This window comes from Chaetodon trifascialis, chromosome 13 (assembly GCF_039877785.1).
Source record: "Chaetodon trifascialis isolate fChaTrf1 chromosome 13, fChaTrf1.hap1, whole genome shotgun sequence".
Lineage (NCBI taxonomy): Eukaryota > Metazoa > Chordata > Actinopteri > Chaetodontiformes > Chaetodontidae > Chaetodon > Chaetodon trifascialis.
This window is the reverse complement of record NC_092068.1, coordinates 16,071,493-16,083,668: the sequence shown is the minus strand read 5'-3', so window position 1 is coordinate 16,083,668 and position 12,176 is coordinate 16,071,493. Positions and strand designations below refer to the sequence as shown.

Genomic DNA, 12,176 nt, shown 5'->3' with positions numbered 1-12,176 from the left:
TTACAGTAAATTTGTCTTCTTCAACGCACAATGTTAAGCCCTCATTGTCAAACCAAACTGATTTAAAATAAACCTGCAATCTGAATTATGATGCCGTACTACAAAGAGTTTTTATCGCCAAAAAATGTGCAATGCAAATTGGGTTCACGCAAACCCCTTCACGTGTTTGTCACCAAACATGGCCAGAATTAATTACAAAGCCAAAAAGAAAAAAGAAAATCTTTGATAGACATCATTCCAGCCATTCAGTGGTTCCAGTCATACAAAGAAACAAACGTATGGTATGAACATGTGGTAGAGTGATTTATTTGACTAGGATTGTGGCTTAAAAAATAAAAAAAAATATTGGGAATTAACTAAATTAGCATGTGGCGTTCTTTTAACCACGTCTCCATCTGAACTTCAGAATCCCAAAATGAGATGTTTACCTTCACATTTTCAAACTTCACAGCTGCTTGAGGAAGGAAATTATCTAGTAAAAAAAAAAAATAATAAAATTTGCAATGTACAAAGTACAATGTTACCTGTTCAGTGTTACAGTGAAAAAATAAACATCTGTTGCAAAGTACAAATCGAGGACAGGGACCCTAGTGTTTGTTACTGCATTTGATGTTAAGTAAGGCATGGGCAGACATGACACATGAAAAGAATAAGGGAATGGAAAGTGGATTAAGGACACTGGGGACAGATTTGTAAATTAAGGGACAGCGTCCATCGAGCCTGATGCAAATGATGCCTTCTGGTACCTTGACACTTGACACAGGCTTGACAGAGTTTCTACCCCCCAAAAAATACCCTCAAATACTAAGAAACTGTATTAAAAAATAAAATGCATATAAAACATCTGGATTATTTCAAGTTTTTCAAAAAGTCTTCTTGTATTTTGCCTAAAAATTATAATTGAGATGTTAAAGGCAGAATGAGGAGGATGTTCCTAAATCAAATGTACAGACTCGCACAAAAATAATCCCTCTCATGACCACTCAGGTGTGTGGAGGTGTCTTTATCAGCAGAGACTCTGTCCTCTGCCTCTTGTTTAGCGCTGGGACGTTTCTGGGCATTAACCTTTGGCAGGGGGTGTGCCACTCCCAGCCAATAAGAGCGCACAGAGTGTGAGGGCGGGACTCTACAATGCCGGATCTTAAGCAAGCATCCTAAGGGTGAACTACGAAGCGAGATTAATGGCTTAATGAGGTATGCTGAGCCTAAAGACAGAGTTTTTACTGTCATGAAGGTGTTCCTTTTGACTGCATCTTTTTTCTTCCTGTTAGCTTCAGGAAGTTTTATTATTGGTATCTATCATCCATAATATTCAATCAATAAAATTCATGTCACTTTGATTTGACTAGAAGCTAAAGTGAGCTCCTCGTATCCTTCGTTAAGGGGCAGAGTTCAACCTAAACGGCATTTTTCAGCATGTTTAAATATGGTGCATCAAGTTTAAAATTTAAGAAATAAACTGGAGGCACTGAGGGTGCACTGGGTGGGAAAATAAATATATCCTCCATTTTAACGACCTGTTCCTCCGCTGGCTGCGTCAACCTTGCGTCGTAGTTCATCCCCGAGGGGCCAACTTTGAATGTCGGTTTACAAACTGCGGCCAACAAATCCTACTCATTCTGCCTTGAACTTTTCCACATTAATCTACAGTAAATGTTTATCTGGTCTTATTCAAAAACACCCGACAGATGCAGCTACTGTACGCATGACGTCTTTTCTTAGACCGATCAAATTATGAACACAGAGCTGCTGATAACAAAGCAAACCAGCTGAGTCAAAGTAGTCATCAAATCTGGAGAAAAAAGTGCCTTAACTGGTCTTGGCAGGAGAGAAATGTGTAAATGCTTTTATAGCGAGGTCACCATAGTGATGAATCAAGCGGCTTGATGTTGTCAAACGATGCTGAAATCGAATTTGAAATGCCAGATTTCTAATTGACCTAACAGTGGGAAATACAATCATTTGATTATTACAAAACAATGAACTAAAGGCCTGAATTTCATTAAAAAAACGTCCTTTCCCTGAAATGAGGAAACTCACAGGGGCTCGTGTCGGTAATGGAAACTAAAATCTTGGAATGGCATGAAATCTTATTACAAACTAAAAACACAGCATCCCCTTTGCATTTCATCACGGGAAACTAAAACAGACCAAACAACCGATAACAGATTGCGGAGCTTTTCAAGTAGTTCCATAAAGAAATAAAATTCACTTAAATAACATGCTTTCAAGGGTCTTCAAAACCAAAGACTGTGATGAATATCAAAGCTTTTGACTGATTCTAAGGCCAGTACGAAAAATGACCACTTCCTGCCCAATTAAGTTGGAATATTATCCGTTTTACAGTGTGCTCTGTTGAGGATCCTGACTCACAGAAAGCTGTAAGATGAGCACTGGGGTCTACTAACTGGACAATGTGTCTGGGTACGTAATATTACGGCCTCCACCCTCGCTGTGTGGTTGTTTATGTGTACAGCGACTGGTAAACATGGAAATCTATACAAATAAACCTAGTTTCCAGAGTTGGCCACACTGTACCTGTATGTATGATACACTGAATCCCCATGGTTTACACACATTACATCCAGCAGCGAGACAGAGAGCTAAAGAAGATGGCTGCCATGAGGGCTCACAACATTGGTTTCTACAAGCCAAGCCACTGGCACGGGTGATGCCAGGTCAATTGCTTTTGCTGGTGAGGTTCCAGTCTGTTTAGATGTCCATTTCAAACTGAGCATCATCACCTTGAAAACAAACAAAAAAAAAGACAGGAAGCTGTTGAGACATGCCTGGAACAGGTTTTAATTTCATGGGTGTGTCTATCAAATGACTGCGCCAATAAAACGCTTCCCATTACACAAGCTGGTTTCTCAGTGCCTACTGCGACTCTTACCGTTTGCAGGCTTGCCATCGTGGTTGATGTGGTTGTTGGCTTCATTCTTCTGGTTCTCTCTCAGGACATTTTGGCTTGTCACTCCAGGGATGACAGGCAGGTGGGCTGGGGGGGTCTGGGCAATGGGAGAATTGCGCCTGTCCAGTAGGAACTTACGGTCATAGATGATCCGGGTTCCTGCAAAGGATACCAATCGAGTCTGAGTTTGCTCCCGCTCTGTCTGAGGAAATGTGATGCTATCAAAGGTCAAACGTCAAATCAAATCCTTCAACAAGCGTTCTTCAGGAAAACACTGCCTGGTCCAAGGGGGGCGGGAGTTAGCCCCAACCTATCAGGCCACACCTGGACTGATAGGATCTGCCCTGCTCAGTCTCTCCATTTGTTTGCTGCAGCATGTTGGTGTGCGTGTGATATGACCCATCTTCTCTGTTTGACTGTGCACCAAATCCATTAATTTGAGTAAGTTAGGGATTTATGAGAGGACTTTGTTTTCTGATTTTTGTTCCCATTTGCCCACTGAATCCTCGGTGTCAGCCAATGACTTGCATGGAAATCCTTTGAAAGGACAATAATAAACTGTTGAATGGCTCTCATCTCTGGTCTTTATGCTTTAACTGGTGTGCCAATGCAGAGGTTCTTTAAATAACCCAGCGACCACAAAGTCAACTTTCTACTCCGCTTCTACTTCTGTGCTCTGTTCTGTGGCAGATGCAGGGCTTTGACAATGAGAACAGTCCCAGTTAAGATGGCAATCAAACGTACAACCCCCCCAAAAACAAAGAAAAACTAAACTGCTTTAAGTCAGTGGTTCTCAAACAGGCCGCTCTGAGAAGCCAAGAAAATGTTTAAACTGGTAGACTGATTAAATCTAACCACATGGTTTTTTTTCACGAGCGTTTCTCGTTTGGTTCTCTTGTGCAAACGTTGCTCAAACTGCCGGTTTATACACACAAAAGAACACTCTCAACACAGTGAGGGCAAAACAGACTTCAGGTTTACTCAGTGAGCTCCATGAGTTTTTATCTTCTGTCAAAAATCTGTCGATGTCGTACTGCTGATTTAAGGGGATTAACCTCGACAGCTCTCTGGTTTATTTATTGTTCCCATATTAATCAGATCCACTGACCTTCTACACAGCAGGCTTTTCTGTGTTGGCTGCATCAAACGGACAACGTTTGATCTTGAATTAGTAATGATAAGCATACTCCTGCAGTTACGACCGGGGATAATGTTATGACAGCACAGCAGCTACTCGCCGGGCTGATGAAGCACTTCTGCTATTTCTCGCCAACATTTGTCTTTTTTGACTCGGTCATGGCAAATGTTTTGATGTTTTTGGCTCCAGCTTCTCCAATGTGAAGGCTTTATATCATTTTAAACTGAATATGATTTGGGGTTTGGACTGTTGGCTCGACGTAACAACACATTTTAGGTCTGTGATAGACATTTTTCATGACTTTCTGCCATTGTATGGGCATTACGATTAATTGATGATAAGTAACAACCAAAATCCCTTGACAGAGAGACTCTATGTCATTCCAAGAATAGGCAAGAGCACAGGATTGGAGAGCATTGGTAACAGCTAAGTCTTTATTTTTAATTTTAAGGAAGTCAGCATCGTCTCAAGTCTAAGCTCTTCCTGGAAGTCTCACATGAGCAGCACAGAAGCTAAAGGCAGCTTCAGTAGTCCAGAACCGGCCGACCCCAGAGGTCTGCAAGGTTCACACTGGCTCAGAAGATCCGGTGAGTATCTTGGACCTGAACTGCTCTGTGATTTATGGACAAACAACAGAATCCTGAAGTTGGTTCTGAGAGGAAATGGGATCTGATGCACTGATTTGAGAACTGGGGTCATATGATGAGTTTTTTTGGTTCTTGTTACAACCCTGATCCAACTAAAGCAGTTTCTGTAAAGATTTAAGGCAAAACACAGCATAATATAAGACAGTCATGCAGTGGTACGTGTACAGTATCCTTCCTCGCTTTAATGCACTTCCTTATTTGGAAGGGCGTTGCATGGACTGAAATGAATCACATCCTGCAATCTGGCTATACTTCAAACAATAATACACACAGCTGATGCACAGCATTTGCTTTAAACTACTGGTTGTCACTTTTCCATTTGCATTGGGTGGGTTTTCACCTTATTCTTTTTAAACATAACTTTTTAATAAATAAGAATACATTCATCAGAATATCTGCGCTGCAAACCAGCCAATCGGGAAGCCGCCAGGGAGCATAGGGGCGGGACTAAGCTTTGTTTTTGTTTTGATCGGGATGACAAGGCAGCCGAGGCCAGAGTGACATGTTAAAGGTTTGGTGAGAGCACAACCAACACAGAACTGTCCTCCATTTTCCAAAAAAATCTGATAAAGAGGCCGGGACCTCCTCTTACCTCCGGGAGTGGTAGAGAATAAAGTGCCTCCAGGGGTGGTGCAATAGTCATGAGGTAGCTGCGTTGTGTCGTTGATCAACACCGTCCTGGTCGGGATGGCCCTGCTCTCGCTATGCTGACGACTGGCCGACATTTTCAGCGCCGATTCGATGACAAATCCAGCAGCTACAGAAAACTGTGGTGCTTATTTCCCGACGGACGGTGGAAACCCGGGCCGTTCCCCACTCTCTTATATCTTCCCAAAGGCTTTCTTGTCTTTCCTGTCGTCCTCCCAGCCGTCAGCACCGTCCCCTCCCTCGCCAAGGCAGGAAGCAAGACACGCGACGGGCGGATGTGAAGTCAGCGGTGCGGAACATCAGCGAATGGTGCCAACCTACGAGAAAAAAAACTTTATGGTTTTGGGTTTTTTTTTTTTTTTTTAAGGCCTAAATATCATTTGTTAAAATTGTTAGCTAGCACAAGTTGTGCCATTGCGTAGCCTCTGAAAATGTTTTAAAATATGTTTTAAGCAAAACGGATAACATGAATTCACAAAAGTATAACTAACCGAGGGGAAAAACAAATAAACATAAATTACTGAAATATCGATCATATTTATACTTTTTGAGGTTTCTAAAAGTTTAAGAAACGATTACTGGTGAAGTCAAATAATGGCCAGTTTCGATGCTGCATTCAAGTGTTCCTCGTCTTTTTTTTAAACCCCCACAGGTAAAACGGACAAAGTTCATGAAAAAGGAAAAGAATTCCTGAGAAAAGTAGCATTTCACAACAGTTATGATATGTTATACCCTCAGGGTGGCAGACAGAGAGTCTCATCCATGTATAAAGGCTCAGCATGTTTTGGTCCATTCACTAATGTTCCTAACGTGCACTGAGTCTTTTCTATAATCTATAATTAGTCACTTTGATCTGATGCAAAAGCACAAGCCATGTCATGTGAGAGCATAGCCTCTAGAGTTACAGAAGATTACAGTGCATTGACATATGGTTTATGATTTAGTTTGCATTGATCTTTACATAACAGAACACAACAGCTGAACTTACAGCCACTGGGTATAACTCAATATAAAAATAAGTAGTTTTGAGTCTGGGCATGTATGATGTAATTGTTTAAAACATCCCATGGACATGTTAACAAGGTTTAGGACTTGTTCTTAGATGGAGCAGGTTTCTAAGACATATTTTATAGCTTGCAGATATAATCTGATAAATAGAGATCACTGTCAATTGATGTTCCCTCAATAAATAAACATTGTACAGATTTTAACATTTTATTTAAAGAGGGGGTTGGTGATATATGTTGATGGTATTTTCTATTCTTAATCAGAATCTGCAAAGTAATAAAGAAATAAATGTGGTGGAGTAAAAAGTACAATATTTCCCTCTGACATGTAGTGCAGTAGAAGTATAATGTAGCAGAAAGTGGAAATACAAGTGAAGTACCTCAAAAATATACATAAGTACAGTACTTGAGTAAATGTACTTAATTACTTTCCACCACTGGTTTTATACAAAATGCAAACTTCCACGTCTCGTGCACGCAGAAATCATTATATTAAATGACATAAATATAAAGTAACTAAAAATCCAAATCGAAATAAAGATATTTTATAAATCTGAATATAAAAACAAATCCGACAGTCCGTGAAAGCAGCAGTGGCAAAGTGCGCATGCGCTGTCCTGCTGTCTACGTTATCCAGCACAGACGTTTCCTTCCGCCGCCATCCTTCATCCCAGAGCTAGACAGCAACACAACCCTGCAGTAAAACATGAGCTTCGCAGTGGAAGAGAGGGGAAACCCGAACTCCCTGAACTACCGCCTGTTCTTCAGTAAGTAGAAACCAAGTAGAAATCATACACATCAGTCATTTTCTGCTAGTTTCGAGGTCTGCGCAAACCTCACAGGCCAGCTGCAACTTCCCACGTGTCACTAATTCATTTAAGGTCGCCGGTTTATTTCATCATACCAGAAATTAAGTTGATACGTTGTTCTTAAACGGGATATTATAAACAAATCTCCGCTGGATTAGATAGTCGTAATGGCTCTTTCAAGCCATGGAAAGTTGCGCTTACCAGTTGTGCCGGTTTGACTGGATAAGACCAGTCTCAGGTGCGATTGCTTGGTTTCTGACATAATTTACAGCAGGCTCATCGCCCACCTTTCACTGATATTCTTTGCAGAATGAAGTTTCCTATTCTTCGGGAAATCTCTAAGGGTGCTTAAATACACAATCCAGGATATAATCGTAAGAGTTTACAGCTGGTGTGACAACGCCCTCTCTGCATACAGTATAATACTTAACCAAACCTGTTGGCATTGATAGGACCAGACTGTGGAGCTGCACACAAGGTCACAGATTATTGATCAATTAACATTTTCAGAATTTCTTGAAGCTTTATTTTGAAAGACTAATCCAAGTGTCAGATCTGTCAGAATCAACTCGTTAGTCTTCATCATCAAAACTCAAGACTTGAAGGTCTCCTGGTAGGATGCCAGTTGAGGAGTGGTCCTGGCAGCTGAACTGGCACTGCCTGTTCTATTACGTACCAACCAGATTGGTATTTGAACCACAGATGGGCAGAGCCATGAGAAATGTAATGTTTGTCATAATATGTGATACACAGTCAAAAAGGCATCTTTGTTCATACAGTGCTTAATCTTGTCTGTTTTACAGAAAATGCTGAAGGAAAGTACGTCTCACCATTCCATGACATACCAATATTTGCTGAAGAGAGTCAGGTAAAGTCACCATTACCCCACGTAAATATGTGTACCCTGGTTAAAATGCCACCTGCGGTGCTGCCATGAGTATGTCGTTTTGTAGTTACTGTATGTATAAAATATAACAAAGGTCGTGTCTGTTTGTGAGGGCAATGGCCTTCACTCTTTATTTCCACAAGGCTGTGTCAATAACTCTTGTGATTGCAGTGGATTATATATTATCTTTATGGAAACGTTAATCCTATTTGCAGAAAAGGTTTGACCAAAGTAAAAGGCAGAATGTGGCACATAATGTAAGCATCCTGTGTTTGTGCTGTTGTGCCACACACTGTTTCTGTTTCATGATTTAGGTCGAATCATGACGGATTCTTGTCTCTTACAGAACATCTTCCACATGGTTGTTGAAGTACCAAGATGGACAAATGCAAAGATGGAGGTATGACTCAACTTTTGGATCGGACTTTAGCGGCTTTGGCTCTTATCAGGTTATCCACAGGTCGTAAAAGGTTTTCATTAACCTGTGGTTTATGGAATGATTGTCCCATAAAAGAACATGCAGTCCTTCAGATGAAAGTTAAACAAGATTGAACATTAAGATTCATCATTTCTACCCTTGTCTTTATTTGGATAATGTGAATTCAGTCATGCAAGTCATTCTTTTGCAGCTGGGTTTAAATGGGTTTCAGTGGGGTGTTATGTCTGGGGGAACCTTTGACATAACAGATGCGCTCCCCCAGTCTTCCCACTCCAAAGAAGGCCAGCAACTAAATAAGCCAAATTCAAATAAGGTGCAGTTTTATTTATCTCCAGGGGAGGATCAGGCCAACACAACAAACAGAACAAACTAAAATCCCCCTTACACTTTCCTAATAAACCAAAGGGAAACAAAAGACAAATTTATAACCTAAGCTCCTGACATAAAGAAAAAACAGGAGAAAACAGGTACAAAACAAAAGGCTTCTCCCCCCTACTCAACTGCCCAAACTATTTACATTATTTACACTATATACAAATTTGCAGAAGTCCGAAAACTGGATGTTCACACACACGCAGCGTCTTCTATCCCAAACATCACGCTGTGGCAGCCGACACCAAAGTGTCGGCTGCCGGTGTTCAAATAGACCGGGGATCCGCCCCCTGACCAATCGCGCTGCAGCATCATCTTGCTCCATTGCCACTGGAGAAATAGAGATAAAGAAACACACACACCGGGGAAGGAGACACTGCCACAAGGAAAAAAAACAAAACCAAAAACATACACACATTCGCAAATGCCCCACAGGGTCATAACAGGGGCGCCCTTCAGCATTAATGAAATGCGCTTTTTCGTGCTGATCATGCCTTTAAAACTAAAAGCTTTGCAATTCGTTCTCAGATCGCAACAAAAGACCTGTTGAACCCAATAAAGCAAGATGTGAAGAAGGGCAAGCTGCGATATGTTGCCAATGTGTTCCCGCATAAGGGCTACATCTGGAACTATGGAGCCATTCCTCAGGTGAGTTTGTTGTCTGAAAGATTTCCAGCCCTGCAGTGTTTTAAAACAGCGAATGTTTAGGAGCTTTACTTAACTCAGGCGCCGTGCTTTGTTTCCTGATGTTTCAGACGTGGGAAGATCCCGCACACAAAGATAAAGACACAGGCTGCTGTGGTGACAATGACCCCATTGATGTCTGCGAAATCGGCAGAAAGGTACGACACTGGCTGATGAGTTCACTGCCTTGGTCGGGCGTGGGGATCTGGGCTACTTTATCCTAAACCGATTCTAAATGAAGCCAATGCACCAAAAATCTTGAGGCTGGCTTAGAAAGTGAGTCGGTCCCCATACACTGATTTCACTGCAGACACACGTTTATTAGTAATTAAAATAAACAGATGAAATTGCTTCTGTTATCTATGCTCCTCACCCAAACTCTAGCAGCAGCCTAGCTTGGAACATGAACACGATGTGCACGTTTAAAAGGATTATCATGCAAATGACAGCAGGAAATGAGGATTGAAATGTCCTCTCCAGGTGTGTTCCCGTGGGGAGGTAATCAAGGTGAAGGCGCTCGGGATCCTGGCCATGATCGATGAGGGGGAGACTGATTGGAAAGTGATTGCAATCAACGTAGAGGACCCTGAAGCCAACGACTTGAACAGTAAGCATTTTATTTAAGCCCCTTTTTGTTCTCTGTCCCAGTTTGTGTTCAGTCCTGCTTGCCTCATCCTGAGCTTGTTTTGTTGTCTGTGTTCAGACATCAGTGATGTCCGGCGCCTGAAACCTGGTTTTCTGGAAGCCACGGTCGACTGGTTCAAAATGTACAAAGTGCCAGATGGTAAACCAGAGAACAGCTTCGCTTTCAATGAGGAGTTCAAGGACAAGGTCTCCACCTAACACACCTTGTCAAACTTGTCCACAAAGTGTTGAAAACTTCACTTGGGCCAGAATTAAAATACAGTTACATACAGGTTGTCTTGCCCAAATGCGATAGTTAACTGTAAAAAAAAAAAACCCTTTCTATCAGCTAAGTGCTTGCTGTGTTTTGCATCTCAGGACTTTGCCATTGAAGTAATCAAGAGCACTCACAACCTCTGGAAAGACCTTGTTTCCCAAAAGACCAGCGCTGGTGAACTGAACTGGTAAACACTCGTCTTACTGCTTCGACAACGGCTAAAAATCCAGCTGCTTTTAGAATGAATGTCCACTGAATTGTATACGTTCATGGCTTTTTGACTATCAGTGACTGTGTCTTATCATGCAATACAGCAAGAACACGTGTGTGTCGGCCAGTGACAGCCCTTACTGCTGCTCAGCAGATGAGGCTACAGCTGCTGTTTGTGAAGTAAGAAAGATTTTGTTCATCCATTTATGTTGTGACAACACCAATTCCTCCTTGATTGCTCCTTCATAACTGATGTTTCACTCTATTTTTAGACCTGTTCTTTTGGAAAAGAAGAACCCATCCCCTCATCAGGTAGCATTTCACAAGATATTCCTCTAAACAATGTCCAGATTATTGAATTTCTGCTGAACTTGATTGATCTGACGTGCGACTGTCTCGAATGTCTTGTTTTGCAGTAGATAAATGGTTCTACTATGAGAAGAAGTAATCCCGGCGCTGGGTGGATCGGAGCAGAGAGAAAGACTCATCTCTCAGGGATACTTGAAGATAGTCTTGCGTTAGGAACCACTGGGATTACAGCATGGGTGGTTAGGTCCGGGTTGACTGTTTGCCAGTGGATGGAGCGATAATGTTACATATTGTAGAGGACGATCAAAACAGTTGTCACGTCTTGACCAATGAATTTTCACTTACTTAACAAAGATCTTAAGAGATGCGTTGTCATGAACAAAGTACAGGTAGTTTGCCCAGATAATAGTCTGTATGACTCATAAAGATATGACTGAACTGCTTTAATAAAGTTTCATGAGTTAAATTATCATCAAGGTGTGATATATTTTTTTCCCTTCACAGGGACTGGAACATGAAATTGCGTAACCCTCAAGTCTCTATTTTGCTGCTATGAGTCTAAGTTTATTAGGTAAAAGTTGAGATTTGCTTTGTGTTGTGTTATTGTGATAATGCTGCCACCTAGTGTTCGGTACCCTACATTATCTTTTTTGCAGAATCAGAAAATCTACTCATCAATCATCTACTATATAAGCTATTAAAAAAGTAAAAAATATAACAATATAAATATATCAATAAAAATATATATACATAAGTCAGTGTGATTATGTTTAAATGCACTGTATGTTTACTATTTTCATATGACTTTGTGATGTGTATTCGGTCATTCCCTCGACTTAAATATATTATGGTACTTTTTATTTCATCACATTTATTTGATATCTGTTCTGACTATTTGAAGATTTAGATGAAGGATGAACAAATAAATTATAATGTATTGTTGTAGTTGAAGCAATCCACCAGTATACGTGCATTTGTCGAGACACATACACGTTAACGCATCAGTAATTAAAAGCCAATGATATATGTAAATGTAAACGGGGGCATTCTGCATAATGAGTACTTTTACTTGGTACTTTAAGTATATTTTACTGCTAATATTAAAGTAGAATTTTACTTGTGACAGACTATTCCTACACTGTTGAAGTGCAATTTTTATTTAATGAAAAGATCAAAGTACTTCTTACAGCTCTGGTGGTGAATGATTATTGTTCA

General features: G+C 40.8%; 2 protein-coding genes across 2 annotated transcripts; one reads left to right on the top strand and one right to left on the bottom strand.

Moving 5' to 3' along the window:
- Positions 1-219: 219 nt before the first annotated feature.
- Positions 220-5,606, bottom strand: eif4ebp2 (eukaryotic translation initiation factor 4E binding protein 2). Its single transcript, XM_070977409.1, has 3 exons — positions 5,289-5,606; positions 2,894-3,070; positions 220-2,744 (listed from the first exon to the last, which is right to left on the bottom strand). Exons 1-3 carry the CDS (start codon positions 5,419-5,421, stop codon positions 2,713-2,715), a joined length of 342 nt encoding a protein of 113 aa, XP_070833510.1. The 5' UTR covers positions 5,422-5,606; the 3' UTR covers positions 220-2,712.
- Positions 5,607-6,965: 1,359 nt separating this feature from the next.
- Positions 6,966-11,914, top strand: ppa1b (inorganic pyrophosphatase 1b). The gene is made up of 11 exons (XM_070977408.1): positions 6,966-7,118; positions 7,964-8,028; positions 8,393-8,446; positions 9,386-9,505; positions 9,613-9,699; positions 10,022-10,148; positions 10,245-10,372; positions 10,544-10,629; positions 10,757-10,832; positions 10,925-10,964; positions 11,069-11,914. Exons 1-11 carry the CDS (start codon positions 7,058-7,060, stop codon positions 11,098-11,100), a joined length of 876 nt encoding a protein of 291 aa, XP_070833509.1. The 5' UTR covers positions 6,966-7,057; the 3' UTR covers positions 11,101-11,914.
- The last annotated feature ends 262 nt before the right edge of the window (positions 11,915-12,176 follow it).

What these genes read in the sequence shown, in the direction of transcription:
- eif4ebp2 (XM_070977409.1), bottom strand. Translation starts at nt 5,421, where the DNA reads ATGTCGGCCAGTCGTCAGCATAGCGAGAGCAGGGCCATCCCGACCAGG. An exon ending in ATTCTCTACCACTCCCGGAG is followed by an intron (nt 3,071 to 5,288) that starts GTAAGAGGAGGT and finishes TATCCTTTGCAG; the next exon opens with GAACCCGGATCATCTATGAC. An exon ending in CGATGGCAAGCCTGCAAACG is followed by an intron (nt 2,745 to 2,893) that starts GTAAGAGTCGCA and finishes TTTGTTTTCAAG; the next exon opens with GTGATGATGCTCAGTTTGAA.
- ppa1b (XM_070977408.1), top strand. Translation starts at nt 7,058, where the DNA reads ATGAGCTTCGCAGTGGAAGAGAGGGGAAACCCGAACTCCCTGAACTAC. An exon ending in ATGAGGAGTTCAAGGACAAG is followed by an intron (nt 10,373 to 10,543) that starts GTCTCCACCTAA and finishes TTTGCATCTCAG; the next exon opens with GACTTTGCCATTGAAGTAAT. An exon ending in CTACAGCTGCTGTTTGTGAA is followed by an intron (nt 10,833 to 10,924) that starts GTAAGAAAGATT and finishes CTCTATTTTTAG; the next exon opens with ACCTGTTCTTTTGGAAAAGA.